The sequence below is a fragment of the Podarcis pityusensis genome, assembly GCF_964106645.2.
Source record: "Podarcis pityusensis genome assembly, chromosome: 8".
Taxonomy (NCBI): Eukaryota; Metazoa; Chordata; class Lepidosauria; order Squamata; family Lacertidae; genus Podarcis; species Podarcis pityusensis.
Genome location: NC_138033.1, coordinates 66,350,731 through 66,368,774, shown reverse-complemented (window position 1 = coordinate 66,368,774; position 18,044 = coordinate 66,350,731). Strand labels below are relative to the sequence as shown.

At 46.8% G+C, this 18,044-nt stretch overlaps 2 protein-coding genes and 1 long non-coding RNA gene across 8 annotated transcripts in view; 1 reads left to right on the top strand and 2 right to left on the bottom strand.

Annotated features, from left to right (window-relative positions):
- The window catches only part of LRRC38 (leucine rich repeat containing 38), a 93,164-nt gene extending 81,455 nt beyond the window's left edge, over positions 1 to 11,709 (bottom strand). For 4 of the 6 annotated variants that reach the window (XR_013989405.1, XR_013989407.1, XR_013989408.1 and 1 more), the window contains exons 1-2: positions 11,620 to 11,709; positions 3,752 to 8,297 (exon numbers count right to left, since the gene is read on the bottom strand). The gene's annotated coding sequence lies outside the window, so the exon portion shown is untranslated. The remainder of the gene's footprint in view (positions 1 to 3,751; positions 8,298 to 11,619) is intronic. The other 2 variants (XR_013989409.1, XR_013989406.1) reach the window with 2 other exon arrangements.
- The window catches only part of LOC308482847, a 358,341-nt gene that overhangs the window by 137,949 nt on the left and 202,348 nt on the right, over positions 1 to 18,044 (bottom strand). The window lies entirely within an intron of this gene.
- The window catches only part of PRDM2 (PR/SET domain 2), a 49,726-nt gene continuing 43,451 nt past the window's right edge, over positions 11,770 to 18,044 (top strand). Inside the window, exons 1-2 of the mRNA XM_081015971.1 lie at positions 11,770 to 11,923; positions 17,943 to 18,016. Coding sequence (XP_080872097.1) covers positions 17,975 to 18,016 — 42 coding nt within the window. The 5' untranslated portion in view covers positions 11,770 to 11,923; positions 17,943 to 17,974. The remainder of the gene's footprint in view (positions 11,924 to 17,942; positions 18,017 to 18,044) is intronic.

The window sequence follows — 18,044 nt, the reverse complement described above, 5'->3', positions numbered from 1 at the left end:
ATTTGGGGGCACAAAACATAGGCCATGCACAGGGTGCACCATATTACAAAATACTGCTGAAGTCTGCACCGGCCCCTTCTGACCCAGGTGAATTTATTTTATTTTTACTGAATCAAACTTATTTACCACTTGATTGTAGTAAGACCTCTAAGCAGTTTCAAGAAATATTAGAAATTAAAAAACGGTTAAAAACAATTAAGAACATTTGAAATTAACAGCAAAAGACTTTTTTAAAAAAACACACACAAACTGATGTGGAAATGTGGAGAACAAAATTGAAGACTAGATAAATGAGAGATGCAAAGTGACAGATTTCCCCATGCCAGTCTGTGAGTGCCACTAATTTCAGAACTAATTTTAGGCTTTGAGCAGGAGTAGAAGAGAGGGCAGTGCAAAGCCAATCGAGAAATGATATGGGGGAAGCCTCTTTCATTTCTGGATGAGTGGCTCTTTGCAAAGTCGTTGCCTTGCATCATGGCAGCGGGTGGGATGAGCTGATCTTCTGGGTGCCATCCAGCTCTGACATTTGCCACAGCCTACAATATGTCAAGCGCATGGCTTGTTTCCTCTTCCTCTCCTGAGCAACTTCAAGAGAGGAAGGGGAAGTGGGGGTGGTAGCCTCTGTGGAATTTCAACAACAGAGGGCAAGTGCCCGCTATCCCGTTTGTCATGGGCTAAGCCAGACATGACACAAAATTAGCCATGGAGTTGCCAAGTTTGCTCCAAGGGAATATTTTATTTTCCAATGCAAAGAGCAATCACAGAGACCCGACTCACAGTGGGAGGGAAAAGGTCAAATCCTTGCTACACACACAAGCACACACAAGGGTCCCAGTTGGGACCCTACACACACACACACACACACACACACACACACCCCTGCTTATTTACTTTTAAGTGCATGAATCAGTAGAAGGTGACTTTTCCCAGCCCGGGGGCGACATTCCTTTCAGAAAAGCCTTCCAGGGGCTGTATGCAATGGATGCAAGTCTTACCTTTGCTCAGTAGCCTACAGTTCCAGCCACACAATTCCAGCTACACACAAGCACTCCATTTTGACATTATCACATTTCAAGGGCGCACTCCACCCAGGCAAAAGCCTCCACAGCAGGACCAATAAGAGGTGTGGTTTGGAGAGAGGCGTGTGGCCTGGAAGAGCCCTGAGAGTCCCATAGTGAGACCTAGAGCCCCCCAAGCCCAGGGGCACTGGCTCTATGGGACCAAGCTGTCCTCCCCCCCTCCCGCATATTTATTGGGAATGGGCTGGGCCCCCTCAATGTTGAGGGGGCAGAGGCGGACGAGCATGGAGCCCAGCACAGCGCAACTTCAGTGGCCAGAAGAGGAGCCACCGGCCATTGCAGCCATGCTGGGCTGCGCACTCTGCCTCCTCCCAGCAATGCGTGCCACATATGTCGTGTGCGTGTTGTTACATGCACACACTGTGCATCAGGCCCCTGGTGCCTCTGCCTGAGCCAGAGTTTTCCTGCCCCTGGCACAGATGGTGTCTCATTTGGACCTCAAAATGATTGCCTTTATCTCAGATTGTCCCCTGAGGCATCGCACACCTCTTCAGTCATGCACATGAGCCAACCTCAAACTGCACCAATTTGACTCACATGGGCCTTGACCAACATGTTCAGCAAAGCCAGGGCCGGATTTAGGTTTGATGAGGCCCTAAGCTACTGAAGGTAATGGGGCCCTTTATATGTCCAGCTGTCCTTTGTCAACAACAAGTTGTCACTGTTTTTTGTGTTGAATATATGTCATGCACCCAGTCCATGCAGAATGTAGGCACCCTATATATAGAAATGAGCAAATCAGTGATATTTTAGGGAGCAGGCTAGCAGGCGGGGCCCATTACTTAAATCATAGGAGCCTACACAACACAAAACACTGTTGCTGTATGTAGGTTTTATTTTGTTTTTTTTTATCTTATATTTTGGAAATGTACATCTAGTTTTTTTTCCTTTAATTTTTTTGGGGCCCCTAAGCTATAGCTTGTTTAGCTCATATGTAAATCCAGCACTAAGACAAGCTCAAGGAAGTTTCTGAAGTTTGTTCTCCAAACATGCAAGCCAAAGATAACTCATCCTTTCCAACATTTTGCTTGGGACACTCCTATTTTTATACAGAGCATCACTGCCCTTTCCCACACCTTACACCTTGGTGAAGGCTCTTTTTATTCCTGCTGTACATCATATTCACTGACAGTTCCAGCCCATAATAGTCTGCTTTCTTCTGATTCCCAAGCTGAAGGGCTGTTTGTTCTTTGGGTTAGGGTTAAATGGGGATGTGGAATCCCCAGTCCTGGGGCCCAAATTCAGCCCACCAGCCCACCGAGCAAAATCTTCTTTTAAAACCATCCAAATTGGTGGCCATCACACCTTCTGTTGGAGTAAGTTCCCTAGTTTAGGGAACTTTGTGAAGCTGTGCTTTCTTTCATCTATCCTGAATCGTCCAACATCCAGCTTCCTTGGATATGTTCTAGCAGTGGTGTGTGGTGAATTTGTTTGTATTAATATAACAGATAATGGCGTGCTGTCAAGGCAACCTGAAATTTGGGGATTCCTGCATATGCACGATTGTGTTGGGAAGTTGTCCTGCACACACACACACACACACACACACACAGCCCTGAAGAAGCACAAGATCAGATTGTGCTCACATATTTTGGCAGGTAGCATGGATCAAATGAGGGCAACTCCATGGGTGGAAATTGATGCCCTGCGTTGATGCTGTGGCAGGCTACCTTGGAACTACAGCCCTGCTTCTGAGGTAATTTTAGGACAAAACTAAGCTTCTCTTCGACTTGCAGGCACAACGGTGTGAACCAGAATAAATATTTGATTGGGCCCAAACAGCCCAAAATAGCACTGGTTCAGCCAACAACTTAAACTGTGTTTGCTTGTTTTTTAAAAGAGTAAATACAACTGTCTGAATATTTAGGATCTGTTTGCCCAGGGAGAATCCTGAAGGAAAGGAGGGGAAATGATGGCATTTAAGGAGAGCCGCTCTGAATCAGGACAAAAGTCCATGTAGTCCAACATGGTGCTATTACAGTGGCCAAACAAATGCCCCAGAGAAGGGGTGTCCAATGTGTGGCCCAAAGGCCATGTGTGGCCCTCAATGCCTTTTTTGACACCCCACCCCACCGTGCTCTTGCTGCCTTCCCAAAGCTGGGTAAGCAAGGCACCATCAACTCCAGGTAGCAGGTTCAGGGATGTTGGGAATTGTAGTCTAACATCATATGGATGGCTTGCCCTAACGGTTCATCACTCATCAGGATACAGTGGTGTGACATGTCCCAACTTCTTGTTTGGACATTATAAGAACATGATGAGTCCTTCTGGATCAGGCCCCTCTAATCCAGCATCCTGCTCTTGCAGTGGCCAACCAGATACCCCAGTGGGAAGCCTGAAAGCTGGACTTTTCCCCCGTTGAATAAAAAATGCTGTAAAATGGCTACATACAAATTCAATAAAACAGAGAATACAGCACAAAGCAATACACAGTATAACAACAGCAGTTCCAAAGCAGCTCAAAAAGCCAGCCACAATGGGTTGATTAAAACCTGAGAAAATAAAAGGTTTTTTTTAACCACCTGCCCATATTGGTTCTCCCTACTTTTCATGCGTAAGGGAAGAAGAAAGTAAACCTCTCCACCCAGCCTCACAAACCTGTCCGTGGGAGAACCTATATGGATTGCAAGCAGAACTTGAATGCAACAGCTCTCTATCCACCTATGACTTACCAGCAACTGATATTCAGAGGCGTACAGTGGAGGGAGGACATAGCCATCGCTAACACAGTTGGAGTTGTCCCTGAAGTGGGGAGGTATCTATTCCTCCAGAATTCCTGATTATTGGCAACAATAATCTGGGCCTCAGGACTACTGCAGAGCAGGAGATCTGTGGAGATGACAAATCCAGGACATTGAAATGGTCTTCTTGAGGAGCAGAGGGAGATGAAGCCACTAGGCTGAAAAAGTTACCTGCCCTAGCATTACAGCAAACCAGTGATGGGGAACTTGTGGTTCTCCAGATGTTGGCCTCCAAAGCTCATCAGCCCCAAGCACCAGGGCCAAATGGTCAGGGATGATGATGGGAGATGGAGTTCCACAAAGTGTGGAGAGCTACAGGATCCCTAAGCCTGCAGGAAACCCACACCAGTGTCACAGCAGCCAAGAGAGGCCAGCTGGATGCTGTCCGATGCGGGCCAGAAGAGAGCAGCAGTGCAGTGAAAGGTCAAGTTGCATAAGCAGCCGCCAATTATCCAAAGTGATGGAGGAAGGCAGGGTGTAATCGAAGGCAAGCAGGAGGTAAGTTCCCAAAGTAGCAGCTGACATTCAAGAAGGTCAAGTAGAGGCGGCCAAGGAGGGGCAAGGAGCAAGCACTCAGTTGCTCAGCCAGGCAACGTCCCTTCCAGCGAGACAAGAAGTTAGCATAAGAGCATAAGAAGTGCCTGCTGGATCAAGCCAAAAGCCCATCGAGTCCCGCACTCTGTTCTCGCAGTGGCCAGTCAGATGTTCTTGGGAAGCTAGTGAGCAGGACCTGAGCGCAACAGAACTACTTGTAAGCATATATAGTAAAAGCAGCATGAGAACTGTGCGTGTGCACATGGTATTCCATGGCCTGATAGACTGGACTACTGCAATGCACTCTACATTGGGCTGCCCTTGAAGGCAAGAACCTAAGAGTCCAATGGAACAGGTCAAAGGCCCATCTGTTCCTGGAGTATAACACCTACCATCCCAGACCACTGGCCATGCTGGCTGGGTGGTGACAGGTGTTAAGAACATAAAAACATATGAGCCTGTTGGATCAGGCTAAAGAGCACCAAGAGCCTTCTGAACGTTTCCTCACTATGAGAAGTGAGGTTACGGGGAACCAGGCAGAGGACCTTCTCAATAGTCGCACCCATCCTCTGGAATGCCCTCCCATCAGATGTCTATGAAATAAATATTTGACTTTTAGAAGACATCTGAAGGCAGCCCTGTTTAGGGAAGTTTTTAATGTTTGATGTTTTATCGTGTTTTTAGTATTCTGTTGGGAGTCACCCAGAGTGTCTGGGGCAACCCAGTCAGATGAGTGGCATACAAATAATAATAATTGTTATTATTAAATTATTATAAAGGCACATTAAGTCCATCATCCTGCTCTCACAGTGGCCAACCAAAGGCCTGTGGGAAATCTCCAAGCAGGACCTGAGCAAAGGAACACTCTCCCTTCCAGTGGTTTCCAGCAATTGGTACAGTCATACCTCATGTTGCGTTCTGCTCGTTACGGACTTTCAGCTTACGAACGCGGCAAACCCAGAAGTGTTTACTTCCGGGTTTGCCACCTGCGCATGCACAGAAGCAATCTGCATGCTTCACGCCCACGCAGAAGCACTCGATCATGCCACGCACATGCGCAGAAGAGGCGCTTTAGTTGCGGACTTTTCAGGGTGCAAACGGCACCCCAAAACGGATTAGGTCCGCAACTAGAGGCACCACACTGTATTCAGAAGCATTGCTGCCTCTAACTGTCAAGGCAGTGCAAAGTCATCTCCTCCATGAATCTGTCTAATCCTAAGCCATCTAAATTGGTGGCCATCTCTGCCTTGTGTGGTAAGGAGTTGTGGTTGAACAATATCCGGAGAGCATCAGGTTGCACAAGGTTGTCCTTGAAGCACATGGAACTAACCAGGTTAAGTCACTGAAACCTATGCTGGTGAAACAAACTGGTGATGTCAGAAGCAACGGAACCTTCCCTGATTTAAATGCCAGAGCCCTGCAGAATACCATATGCCAAAGCATCCCCACATTTCCCATATTTGATTACAGGAAGCCATTTCCTCCAACATGTGATTTATCTGTAACTTGGTGTGTCTGCAGTTTGCGTTCCTCAGCAGTGGAGAAAGGGCTTGGGGGCAGGGGGCATGCTCAAGCAATCTGCTCCGTAAGCAACCCTTTTGCAATGCACCTGTTCTTTTACACCTGCAGCTTGGGTTCCGCAGCTTGGCTGCAGGGCAGGATAGGGGTCCAGGGATAAGATGTGCCACTCGCTAACATGCAAAACCCAAAAATAAGCACAGATGGATTAGACAGCTGTCAATGGAAACATTTCAACAGGAGGGGAGCAAGGACCGCACCAGAGCTCAGCAACACCGATCCTGTTCTGGATTAGGGCTCCAAGGACTGAAAAGCCTCCTTGCCTCTTTTGGAATAGTGACATCATCCCCTTTCTCGACCACTAACAGGGAAGAGTCATGCTTTCCAAGTAGCAGAGGCAATGAATATTAGCATCATGCTTCTCTGAACTTTGCATTGTGATTGAGGAAACACTAGAATGGAAAACCTTTAGCTGTCTGGGCAGCTACCCTTATGTGGTGAGCTAGTAGAACTACAACTTAGGACATCAAGCAGGCAAATAAAGCTTTCTCAGATTCTGGGCTGCCGTTCCCTCCAGAATGACATTTGGGCTTTCCAGAACATGAAAGGCTATCACAGGCTTCCTGTTTCACTTAACTTGAAGAGGAGAGGTCTTCTTGCCTTCGGTGCAGTCACTGCCACTTACTTAAAGCTCAGCCCTGACATACAGACCTGTACAAAGGAGGCTGTGGAAGAGACTTATCACAATTGCCCTCCCTGTCATTAAACTTTTGGTGCTGTCAGCCTCCTCTGGAGAAAAGATGTGGGAGCCAGCTGCATAACACCCGCCCCTCCTCTCCAACTGTACAGTGGTACTCCGGGTTACATACGCTTCAGGTTACAGACGCCGCTAACCCAGAAATAGTACCTCGAGTTAATAACTTTGCTTCAGGATGAGAACAGAAATCATGCGGCGGCAGCGTGGCAGCAGCAAGAAGCCCCATTAGCTAAAGTGGTGCTTCAGGTTAAGAACAGTTTCAGGTTAAGAACGGACCTCTGGAACGAATTAAGTACTTAACCTGAGGTACCACTGTATTTAAGCCAGGCTCCTTGGAGTGCAGCGAGCAAGACCAGTATCAGAAACTTTATTGTCGGTTAACTCTGGTTTGGCTTTGAATTTATGTACTTCAGTCTAGAATAGATTTTTGTTTTGCGATATTGAATTGATTCTGTGTTTTCTAAACTGCTTTTTTTGTCATTTTTGAATTTACTGGCACACTCTGTATTTTGTATATTTGTATTTCCAATGCCCTGCGTTTTGATGTTTTGAATGTTTGCTGTAAGCTGCCTGGGGCAGAGCTTAGTGTAGAAGTAAACTCAATCAACCAAACTCAATTATTTGCTATCTGGGGAAATGGCCATGGAAGGGTGAGAGCAGGGCGCTGGTGTCTTGTGGATGCACCTGCAAGCATGTACATAAGGCTCAGTTTGCACCAGACCAAACTTTTGAAGATCTCAGGCTGAAAAGGTTCACAGTGTGCATGTGCACACTCTAGCAGAATGTTTCTAAAGGCACCTCCAGGAAAGGCAAATAAACAGTGGCAATGGGTAGCATCCAACTACTCAGAGTAGACCCACTGAAATGAAATTGAAATTAACAGACATAAGTTAAGGGGCAGGCTGTAGCTTGGTGGCAGAGCATCTGCTTTGCATCCAGAAGGTACCTGCTTCGATCCACAGAATATCCTAGGACTAGAACAGACCCTTGTCTAAAACTCTAAGAGTAGGGGCAGGGCAGACAGTACTGAGAGAGATGGGCCAGTGAGTCATGCCCATTAATTTCAGTAGGTTTACTTGGAGTAAGACCAACGTTGGATACAACTCATTACTTTGAACAGGTGTCAGAAAGCAGGAGTAGCTGAAACAATTGCAAATATGAGAACACAAAACAGCCTCTTCTGTCTTGTCCCTGAAGGGCTTCATGCTTCACTCAGATTAGGAAAACAGGACTGTTTCCTGTTATCTTCCAGCACGTTCCTCCAGCAGCATTGGGGCATTTGAAATGCTTGGCATGTTCTTCACATTCCAACCAACAAAGCATTCTTCGGCAATGTCGGAAAGAGGGAAGGCTGCAGTCGCATCAGGTTCCACCCATGGGATGGAGCTGTCAGCGATTGTGGTGAGAGAATTTCTCCAGTTCCGTTCCTGTATCGCTCCTTTTGTTTGCTCCCCATCTGATGCCCCGCTCTTCCTGGATTCCAGTTTGACTAGAGCAGTTTCTAAAATGGATTCTCAAATTCAAGCATGCCCCCTTTGCTGCAGTTTCATCATTCCCTTTCATCTGCATCTGTCTTGAGTCCAGAGCAGACATCCTGGAGGGGCTGGTTGGGAGTTGCAAGTGCTCAGGTCCAACCCTCCAATTCTAGTTTGCTTGCCCAGTCCACTCCTATATAATGGGACACAAGGGGGCATGTCACTTGCTGGATCAATGTCTTAGCTTGCTTAGCCATGCACAGTACTGATCTGAGCATTAAAGATTTTGGAAGAAAATGAGTTTGAATTCCTTATCCTCCAGGGAGAGCTAAGACAGCACCATTGCAACCTTCCTGATTTTTCTGTGTACATGTGCACATCAGTAAACACATGAGAACTGATAAAACACTGTTTTATTGAAAAATCTTGCTGCGATTGTATGATGACCGCAACATTATTTTTGTGTGTGTGTTACTGGTCCACAAATATGGTCCTGTGTGTTGGCTGAAAAATATCTCCCCCTGAAAAACTTGATACAATATGTGTGAAGCTTCACCCCAATGTTGCTTAATCAATATGAAAAAAGGACAGGGGGAGTCCCAAATTTGAACAAATAAATAAAAGAAATATCAACAATATAATCCTAGGCAACTATCCTAGGCACCCCTAGAAGTGGGGAATGGGGGTGTTTCTAACTAACGTTTTTCAGGGTGGCAGGACAGAGGGCAGCTAATAACAATGGATGACATATTCCAGGAGTGAGGACCTGAGGGCTGCATTCAAATCTGGGCAGATGTCTGGGGGGCCACATGACAGTGGTGGGCAGGGCCAGATGCAGAAATGGGTGGACCAATGTACAGTATTTTCCCGTGTATAAGACTAGGTTTTTCCCCTAAAAGAGAATGTCAAAAATTAAGGGGTGTCTTATACACAGATACATCTCCCCCCATTTTCTTAAATCTAAGACCCCAAAATAGGGGGCATCTTATACATGGGGCATCTTATAGACAGAAAAATATGGTAACTTTGTTCAGTAGGCTAGTTTCCACACATGCTCATCCTGCTCCCTGTCTGCCCTCCATACAGACAAGCAAGGCATGTTCAAAGTTCATGGACACATTCCAGCCAGGCAAAAGCACTCAAGGAGGGTGCAAAATTGTTGAGTCTTCGGGACCAGAGAGACTCCTAGCTAGCACATTTGCAAAGATAAGCAGGGTCTGGTATGGTTTCAAATTGGATAGAGGATTGTTGAGATTCCTGCATTGCAGGGGGTTGGATCAGATAAGCCTTGGGATCCCCTCCAACTCTACGATTCTATGACTCCTGGAGGGCTGCATTCAGTTCCTGTGCCTGAGGTTCCCCTACCGCAGGCATATTTGGAAAACTCCCTGCTCCATGAGACATCACAGAAGTGAGCAACAGGAATTCCTTGGAAGGGCCTCACTATCTCTACCTGCACCCCATCCACTGTATTAACTGATGACTAATGATAAGATTTTCTTTATAGAGCAGGATGCTTTATAAATGGCTTTCTAGCACCAGCTAGTGGCAACATTAAGTGAAGACCAGTAAAATAATGATAATATTAATGAAGCAGCAGCAGCAGCATCCTGGCTCCCACTCAACGAAGAACTCAAACTCAGGTTGCAGCTTCTACCCAACAAAAACAAAACAGAGGAACCAAAATTAGAACCATTTAAAACATTTTAGCCAGTTGCCCCAACCCAAGAGTGCATGCATGAGAAAGTAATGTGGGGGATTTCTAGATCTGAATAACGAATGACCTGAAGAATGACTTCTTCCTAAGGTTTAGTTGTTATCTCCTTTCCTAGTTTGAACCCACTGGTTTGGGTCCTACCCTCTGGAGCAGCAGAAAACAAGTTTGTTCCGTCTTCCATGTGGCAGCCCTTTGGAAACTTGATTTTGGCTCTCATATCACCTTCTCAGTCTTCTCTTCTCCCTGTGATGTGATCCACACTGCAAAGCCCTTGGGTGCAGGGTCAGTTTGGTGCCACTGCCAGTGGAGGAATGGCTGCAGCTTAGGGTGCATTGCCTAGGGCAGGAGCAGTCAACCAGTGGCTCTGCATATGTTCCTGGACGCCAGATCCCATCATCCCTGATGACTGGCCACACCGGCTGGCACTAACAGGAGCGTTTCCTTTTTCAAAGTTACATTGCTATCTTGCCTTTCTTCTGAAGAGCTTAAAGTGCTGTCCATGGTTCTTTCCCCATCCCATTTAGCCTCACAACAACCCTGTGAGGTAGGTTAGGTTGAGAGGCAGTGGCTGGCCAAAGGTCACCCAGCAAGCTTCATGGATGAGTGGAGGATTTGAACCCTGGCCTCCCAGTGTAACCAGTATTGTAAGCACCACAGCAACAACCTGAGGACTTCACTCATCCTCAGTGAGGGTGAGCTTCTTCCGCAGTCACCAGAACCCCACGTAGCCTCTAGTCTTCATTGAGGACTGGCTGCTTGCTCCCCACATCCCTGGAAGTCGCATAGTGGGTGCTGTGCTCCACATAGTCTCTAGTCCTCATTGAGAACGGGCTGCTTGTTCCCCACATCCCCGCCAAGTTGTCAATAAGGGGGAGATGCCTATCCACTCACTGAAGACCACAAGCCCCACATAGCGAGTGCTGTGCTTTGTCCCTATAACCCCACAGCCCCCTAGTTCTCAATGACGACAAACTGCCTGTCTCCCACATGCCTCTAATCCTCAGTGAGGGCAAGCTTCAGGTCCGCTCACTGAGGACTGCAAGTCGCATAGCGGGTGCTCTACGTTGCCTCTAGTCCTCATTGAGGACGGGCTGCTTGCTCCCCACATCCCCACCAAGTTGTCAATAAGGGGGAGATCTGCCTATCCACTCACTTAGGGCCGGATTTAGGTTTGATGAGCCCTAAGCTACTGAAGGTAATGGGGCCCCTTTATAGGTCCAGCTGTCCTTTGTCAACCACAAATTGTCACTGTTTTTTGTGTTGAATATATGCTATTTGGTAATTTATGGACCTAACAGGTATCTAAAGCCATTTGCACATAACGAAATATGTATTTTATCAAAGTAATTGTTGAACTGAAATACAATTAAGAAGTATATTACTAGTGAAATTTTGGAGGGGGTCCCAAGAGAGCTATAGCTTGTTTAGCTTATACGTAAATCCGGAACTGCGTGACTCACTGAAGACTAAGAGCCCCGCATAGAGCGGATTCTGCTGTGTTTTGTCCCTATAGCCCCACAGGACCCGTAGTCCTCCATGACGGCAACCTTCTTGCCTCCCACACACCTCTCTAGTCCTCAGCGAGGGCAGCCTTCTTGCCCGTTCAGCATGCGCTACAACCCCACGGGCCCGCTAGTCCTCAGTGAGGACGGGCTGCTTGCCGGAGCCCCCTCGGAGCGAGAGCGCCTGAGCCCCACACATCGCTCAAGCCGCCGGGCTGCCTGCTGCGCTCCCACCCTAGAAGCCACCCCCCTCCAATCACCATCCCTCTAGACCTCAGTGAGGACGAGCTTCTCACCCGAGAGCCAAGAAGGCCGTTCCCCGCGCGAGCTCTTATTCCCTCGGGCGCCGCCGACCGTTGAGTGGTCGCCTCGCGCGCCCTCCTCCCTCCCTCCCTCCCTCCCTCGCACGAGGCCCCCTCCCCTCCCTCTCCCCCTCCCCTCCCGGCCTCTCCGCCGCCGCCGTCACTTCCGAGGCCGGAGACAAAATGGCGTCCGGAGGGGGCCGAGGGGCCCTGTGGGGCCTTTCGGGCTGAGCCGGGGGTCGGCTCTCGAGGAAGGAGGAGGAGGAGGAGGCCGCGGCCACGGCGGCGGGCAGCGCAGGTAAGGGCCGGCTCGGGGCGAGGGCAGGGTGAAGGCGGCAGCCACTTGCCCGCCGCTTCTTCCCTTCTCAGCGAAGGGGGCTCGGCGGGGTGGGGAAGGGGATTTCGCCCCAAGGGTTGTTGGTCTTTTTTTGGGGGGGGGGACAACACACACACACACACACACACCCTCCACTTCTCGCCAGCCGCACCCTCTTCCCCCAAAGGAAGCGGAGTAGACATAGGATGGGGATGGGATGCGGTGTAAGGGTGAGAGGTGTGAATTGGGGTGAGAGGTGTGAATTGGGGTGAGGTTATCCTAATTGGGGGAGGCACCCCCGCGCATGACCCAGAGTGGACTGGGGGGAGGGAGACGTGGATTGGGGGGGGGCTGGAGGTGAGGCGTGTATTGGTGGGGAGGGGTGTGGTGGAGTGGGGGTGGGGAGTCTCGTTGCAGGGGTTGCCCCATTGGGAGTAAAACTGGGAGGGGGTCACACAAACACACCGCTTCCGGGAAACCTCCCACCCCCACCCTGCTTTAGCAAAAGTGGAGGGGTGCAAGGGATTTGGGGTGGGAGTAGAGTAAGGATGAGGTGCTGATTCAGGGGCGTTGTTTTTTCATATTGCAGGGTTTTTGTGGGGGGACTCCCCCCCCCAAGCCCCCAAAGGGATGGGGCTTTTTCTTGAATAGTGTTAGGCGTGCTTTGATGGGTTGGTGAAATAGGGCTAAAGTGTTTGTGTGTGTGTGTTGTATTTTATCTCAGTTGAGGAAGTAGGTCTGTATGGGGGACCCCAGACCCCACCCCACACGTGTTGTAGTGTATAAGTAGAGTTCCATGTTTATGTGCATGTGTTGTGTTGTGTTTCACATAGGAGATAGGCGTGGGCCTGGAAAGGGGTCTTCTCCCTCCCTGCCTCCATGTCCGAATCGTGGTGGAATGATGGGATACGTACATGAATGAGTGTGTTGGTGAATATTTTGCTCCTAGTTAGAGGATAGGTGGGAGGACACCTCCGGAAAGGATTCCTGCCCCCTGCTAAAAGTGGAGGTGCAAAAATGGATAGTAAAGTTCTAATGGGAAGGAGCAGGGTTCTGGAAGTGGGACTCTGTCCCATGCTCACAACTAAGTTTGAAGTATGGAGTTGAGTGGTTCTGAAAAGGACCCCCCAACACACACACCCAAAGCTTGGTTGTAGGAGGTTGCATAAAAGTGTGTGCGTCTAATTGCCCCTTAGACAGGAGTTTGACTGAAGGAGGGATCCCCCGTCCTCGCAGAAGTTAGGTTCTGGATTGGGGGTGAGACTTTAGCATGAATGGGAGTTGTGCTGAAAGCTAGGATGAAAAGATGTATCAATCCTTCCCATTGCATCCCAAAGTCAGAGTGAGTGCCTGGAAATAAAGCCACAAGGAATCTAGAGGTCCTGCTGTTGTACTCTGAATTTTGAGTCACTTGTATAGTGTCCGTAGAAGGAGAAGAGCCAGGAGATGTAATTGTAACAGTAATGAAGAAAAGCATACAATGAAAAAGGATGAAAATGAATATCTTTGAGGCATATATTTGCCTTCAGGCAGAGTTTCCTCATTCTTCCTTATCTCCACCCTGCTTCCACCCCCCCCCCCACCCCCAAAGCTGGCTGCTCCCGCTCACACAACATGCTACCTCCATAGATCTAAAGGGAAATATGTATGAATGCTGTTGGCTTCCGAAATTTGAAGCCAATGCCCCTTAATTGGAACTATGTTTATGTTAGACTAACTGGGGAAGTTGTTGTGGTTTTATGTTAGAAGAGGAGGGTCTGTGGTGAGTGATGGGGTAGCTGGAGTACAGGGCATGTTTAGCCATAATATTTGCATTTTTTTTACACATGATGCTGATGGTGCTTGTAAAGTGCTCTTTCACTTAATTTTAGTGCATCAGTGAATCAAATGTGCATTTTAGCCAATGAGAGCATTGAAACTGATACATTATTTCCCCCCTTTCAAATGAGATTTGCAAATACACTAAACAAAGCAACAGACTAAAATATAGTAAAAACAGTCATAAAGGCAAGGAGAATAAAAATACAAGATAAAAAAGCTTAAAAAAATTGAATAGCAGTGCCTGATAACACAACTCCACTGGCTGAACACACGAGAAGTTCATTCAGGGATATGTGTGTGTTGTAATAGCCTTTTCATTTCAGCGCTCCTGTCCTCTGAAACAAAGCAGAAGTTGGTCTGCTGTTATCACCTTATCTGCTTTGTGTACACACCCAATGTTAGCTAATGTGAGATAGTCCTTTCAACCACTCTCTGGTATCCAGAATCAAGATGCATAAAAATTCATCCAACCTGTTTGGTGCATCTCTGATACTCCTTGAGTTTGTGAAGTCAAGGGGTGGTAATTATTACTTAACACAGAATATAGGAGTAAGATCTTGTTTTATTGTATTGTATACTGCAAATGCTAGGCCATACTATGCACTAGCCTCCTGTGGGGCATTAGTCTCTTGTGGGGAAACCACCTCCCTTCAATAGCACATTGCAGTACTGGACAACCATAGTGGTTGATGGGAAAGAATGTGGCATTCTTGAGATATCACCCCTAAAGATGGTACCTGCAGATAAAGGACTAAACATGCAGAAGACAGAATCAGGATTCAGTGTAGCGTTATCAGATTTGATAATTGGGTCAAAACTAATAAAATGAATTTCAGTAGGGACAAATGTCAGGTTTTGCACTTAGACAGGAAGAACCAGATGCACAGATATAAGATGGAGTACACTTGCATTGCCAGTAGTACATATGAAAAGGAACATGGGGTCTTAGTAGACAACAAGCTTAACATGAGTCAAAAGTGTAATGCTGCAGCGGTTGGGGAAAAACCATTGCTATTCTAGGCTGCATCAGCAGAACTATAGTATCCAGGTCAAGGGAAGTCATAGTCCCGCTCTATTCTGCCTAGGTCAGACCACACCCTTAGTACTGTGTCTAGTTCTGGGCACCACAATTTAAGAAGGATATTGACAAGCTGGAACTTGTGTAGAGGATGGCGACCAAGATGATCAAGGGTCTGGAACCCAAGCCTTAGTAGGAATGGTTGAGGGAGTTGTGTGTGTTTAGCCTGGAAAAGAGGAAACTGAGAGGAGATATGATAGCTATCTTCAGTTATCTCAAGGGCTGTTACATGCTGACCAGAAAGAAAATTCCAACTAAACATCATGAAGACCTTTCTGACTCTGAAAGCTGTTTGGCAGTGGAATGGACTCCCTTGGGAGGTTGTGGACTCTCTTTCCTTAGAGGTTTTTAACAGAGGATGCTTTAGTTGAGATTCCTGCACTGTAGGGGGTTGGACTAGATAATCATTGGGGTCCCTTCCAACTGTACCATTCTATGATTCTATACCATGCAGGTGGTTGGCACCTACAGAGAGAAGTCTTGTTATACGTCTGGTAGAAGTTGTAGGGCGGCTGCATACTTTATTATTGGGATTTGTGTGTTAAGACAGGAAACTGAGATACATGGTAGTGTTTGTGTAGTGTTCCATTTTTCTTTTCCCTATGAATGTCGATCTTTTCTTCCCTGCCTGTTCAGTATAGCTAGCAGATTGGAATGCTTTCAGATGTGGGCTTCTTTCACTCGAAAGTACACAGAGAAATGTGTGAAATGCTCAACCCTGACATTCAAAACAGAGCAATCTAGAGTAGGGATGGGGAACCTATAGCTGTCCATACATTGTGGGACTTTTATCAGCCCCAGACAGTGAGGCCAATGATTAGGGATGATTGTAATTGTGGTCCAACAATATCCAGAGGGCTGCAGTTTCCCAATCTCTTATCTTGTGGTATTGCAATTAATGTAAATCAGACAATGCTAATTTTGCATTGTCCAGGTGTTTCGTACTACATCCACCATATAGCTGTACTGGCTGGGAATGATGGGAGTTGTAGTCCAAAATATCTGGAGAACACTAGGTTGGGGAAGGATGAATTAAACCATGGGCAGTATTGTGCCTGGTGTTGGATAGCATTGCTGCCTTGCATTTGAAAGTGTATTTCAAGTGTAATGAAGCATCCTTGGTTGTTTTACAACAGTTCATCACATTGTTGAGGTGATTTGTATGTTCAGTCAGTTTCTGTTTGTTCCCACATATTACTTTCTCTGCAGGGCGTATGCAAAATTCAGCTATATCCGATTACAGCAGGGAGGTGATTGGGGATGTTAGCACTGAAATGTTGGCTTAATGCGGCTTATTTCTTTCTGTGCACATTTAAAAACTATTACTTCAATGTCAGCGAGACCACTTGCACTCTTTGTGCATCTATAAGAGTTAGAACATCTTGTTCAAATGTGAGTGATTAAAAGTTAAGCAACGCCTTCAAATTCTTGACAGCATTCGGGAGAAACTAGCATCTTATTTCAATTTTTAATGGCTTGATTTGTGGAGTATTTTATGGAGCTACAAAATCAAGAGTGAATGGGTCCTTAATGTATCAAACTGTAATGTACACTGTGTGTCAAGGTCAGAATATTTGTCCATCTAGGCTACTTACTAGGGTCGACTGGCAGCAGCTCTTTAGTCTCAGATAGAGGAGAGGCTTTCAGGCCACTTGCTCCCCGATTCTTTTAGCTATAGAGATGCTGGAGGTTGAACCTGACCTTCTCTTTCTTTTTTGTTAAATGCACAGTATGGTAAGGCACCACTTGTTAAATTCTTATCTGTATTCATTCTGCCTTAATTTCTCAGAATGTGAGTCTGCTTTCAACTATGAACTGTTCTGTCCCCCCCCCCCTCCGCCCCCTGGCTGCCCCACCAAATCACAGGATGCATGAGTTTGAGTAGAATACCTGTGCTCTAGGAGCAATAATTGCTGTGACTATTTTGCAGCAATATAGCAATGGGACGCGGGTGGCGCTGTGGGTTAAACCACAGAGCCTAGGATTTGCTGATCAGAAGGTCGGCGGTTCGAATCCCCGCGACGGGGTGAGCTCCCGTTGTTCGGTCCCTGCTCCTGCCAACCTAGCAGTTCGAAAGCACGTCAAAGTGCAAGTAGATAAAGGTAAACGGCGTTTCTGTGCGCTGCTCTGGTTCACCAGAAGTGGCTTAGTCATGCTGGCCACATGACCCGGAAGCTGTACGCCTGCTCCCTCGGCCAATAAAGCGAGATGAGCGCCGCAACCCCAGAGTCGGTCACGACTGGACCTAATGGTCAGGGGTCCCCTTTACCCTTTTACCCCTTTGCAGCAATAATGAAACACGCTTTCTAGAGTAGAGGTGCACCATGTTCTGCAGGTTCAGGGATGGTATCCACACTTCCCCATAAGCTGAATGGGAGTAGCTGACTTATTATCATTTTCGAATACTGTAATGTCATTTAAATAGGGTGGACACCCCATGTTAAAGATGGTGAGTTGTCTCTAATGTGCTTACTTTGAATTCATTGCCTTTAAATATGAGAAGGCAAGACTCCTTGAGGGGACTTGCAATGTAGCTTTTACATATGTGAATATTTAAAAATAATAATATGAAAATTCCTTTAAAATATCAGCTCGATTTTCTTATTTCTTATAGAGCAGGGCTGAAGAATTTCTGGCCCTCCGGATGTTCCTAGACTACAATTCCCATCATCCCTGACCTTGCTGGCTGGGGATGATGGAAGCCCAATAACATTTGGAGAGCCACAGGCTTCCATCTCTATTAGGTTCTCCTTAGGTGAAGTAGTGAATCCACCAAATCTCAGCTTCAGTTCCCCATGCCCTCCCCAGTCTGCAGACCAACTTTATCAGGTTGTTGTGATGCAAGGATGCAAGTTAAGTGCTTAGAGCACTTGAAAGTGCGACATAAATGCTAATTATTACTATAACATTTTGAAACATAGCTAGGAAGTTATGCAGCTTAGGTGCCTTTACAGTTATTTATTTTCCTTTTTAAAAAATGTTGGGTGAAAAATTGTAGTTTTCTAGTTTGCTGCTATCCTCCTAACTTGAAGAGGATCAGCTTCAAATCAGTTATAAACCTGAAGGTAGGCACATATGACAACTGTCTGTTTTTCTTTTTAGGGTTCATGTAATCACAGGAGTTACTTTGTTGTATGTATCTTTTCAGAACGCAACAGGATTTCAGAATGAATCAGGTGAGTTTAAATGCAAGACTTTCTCAAA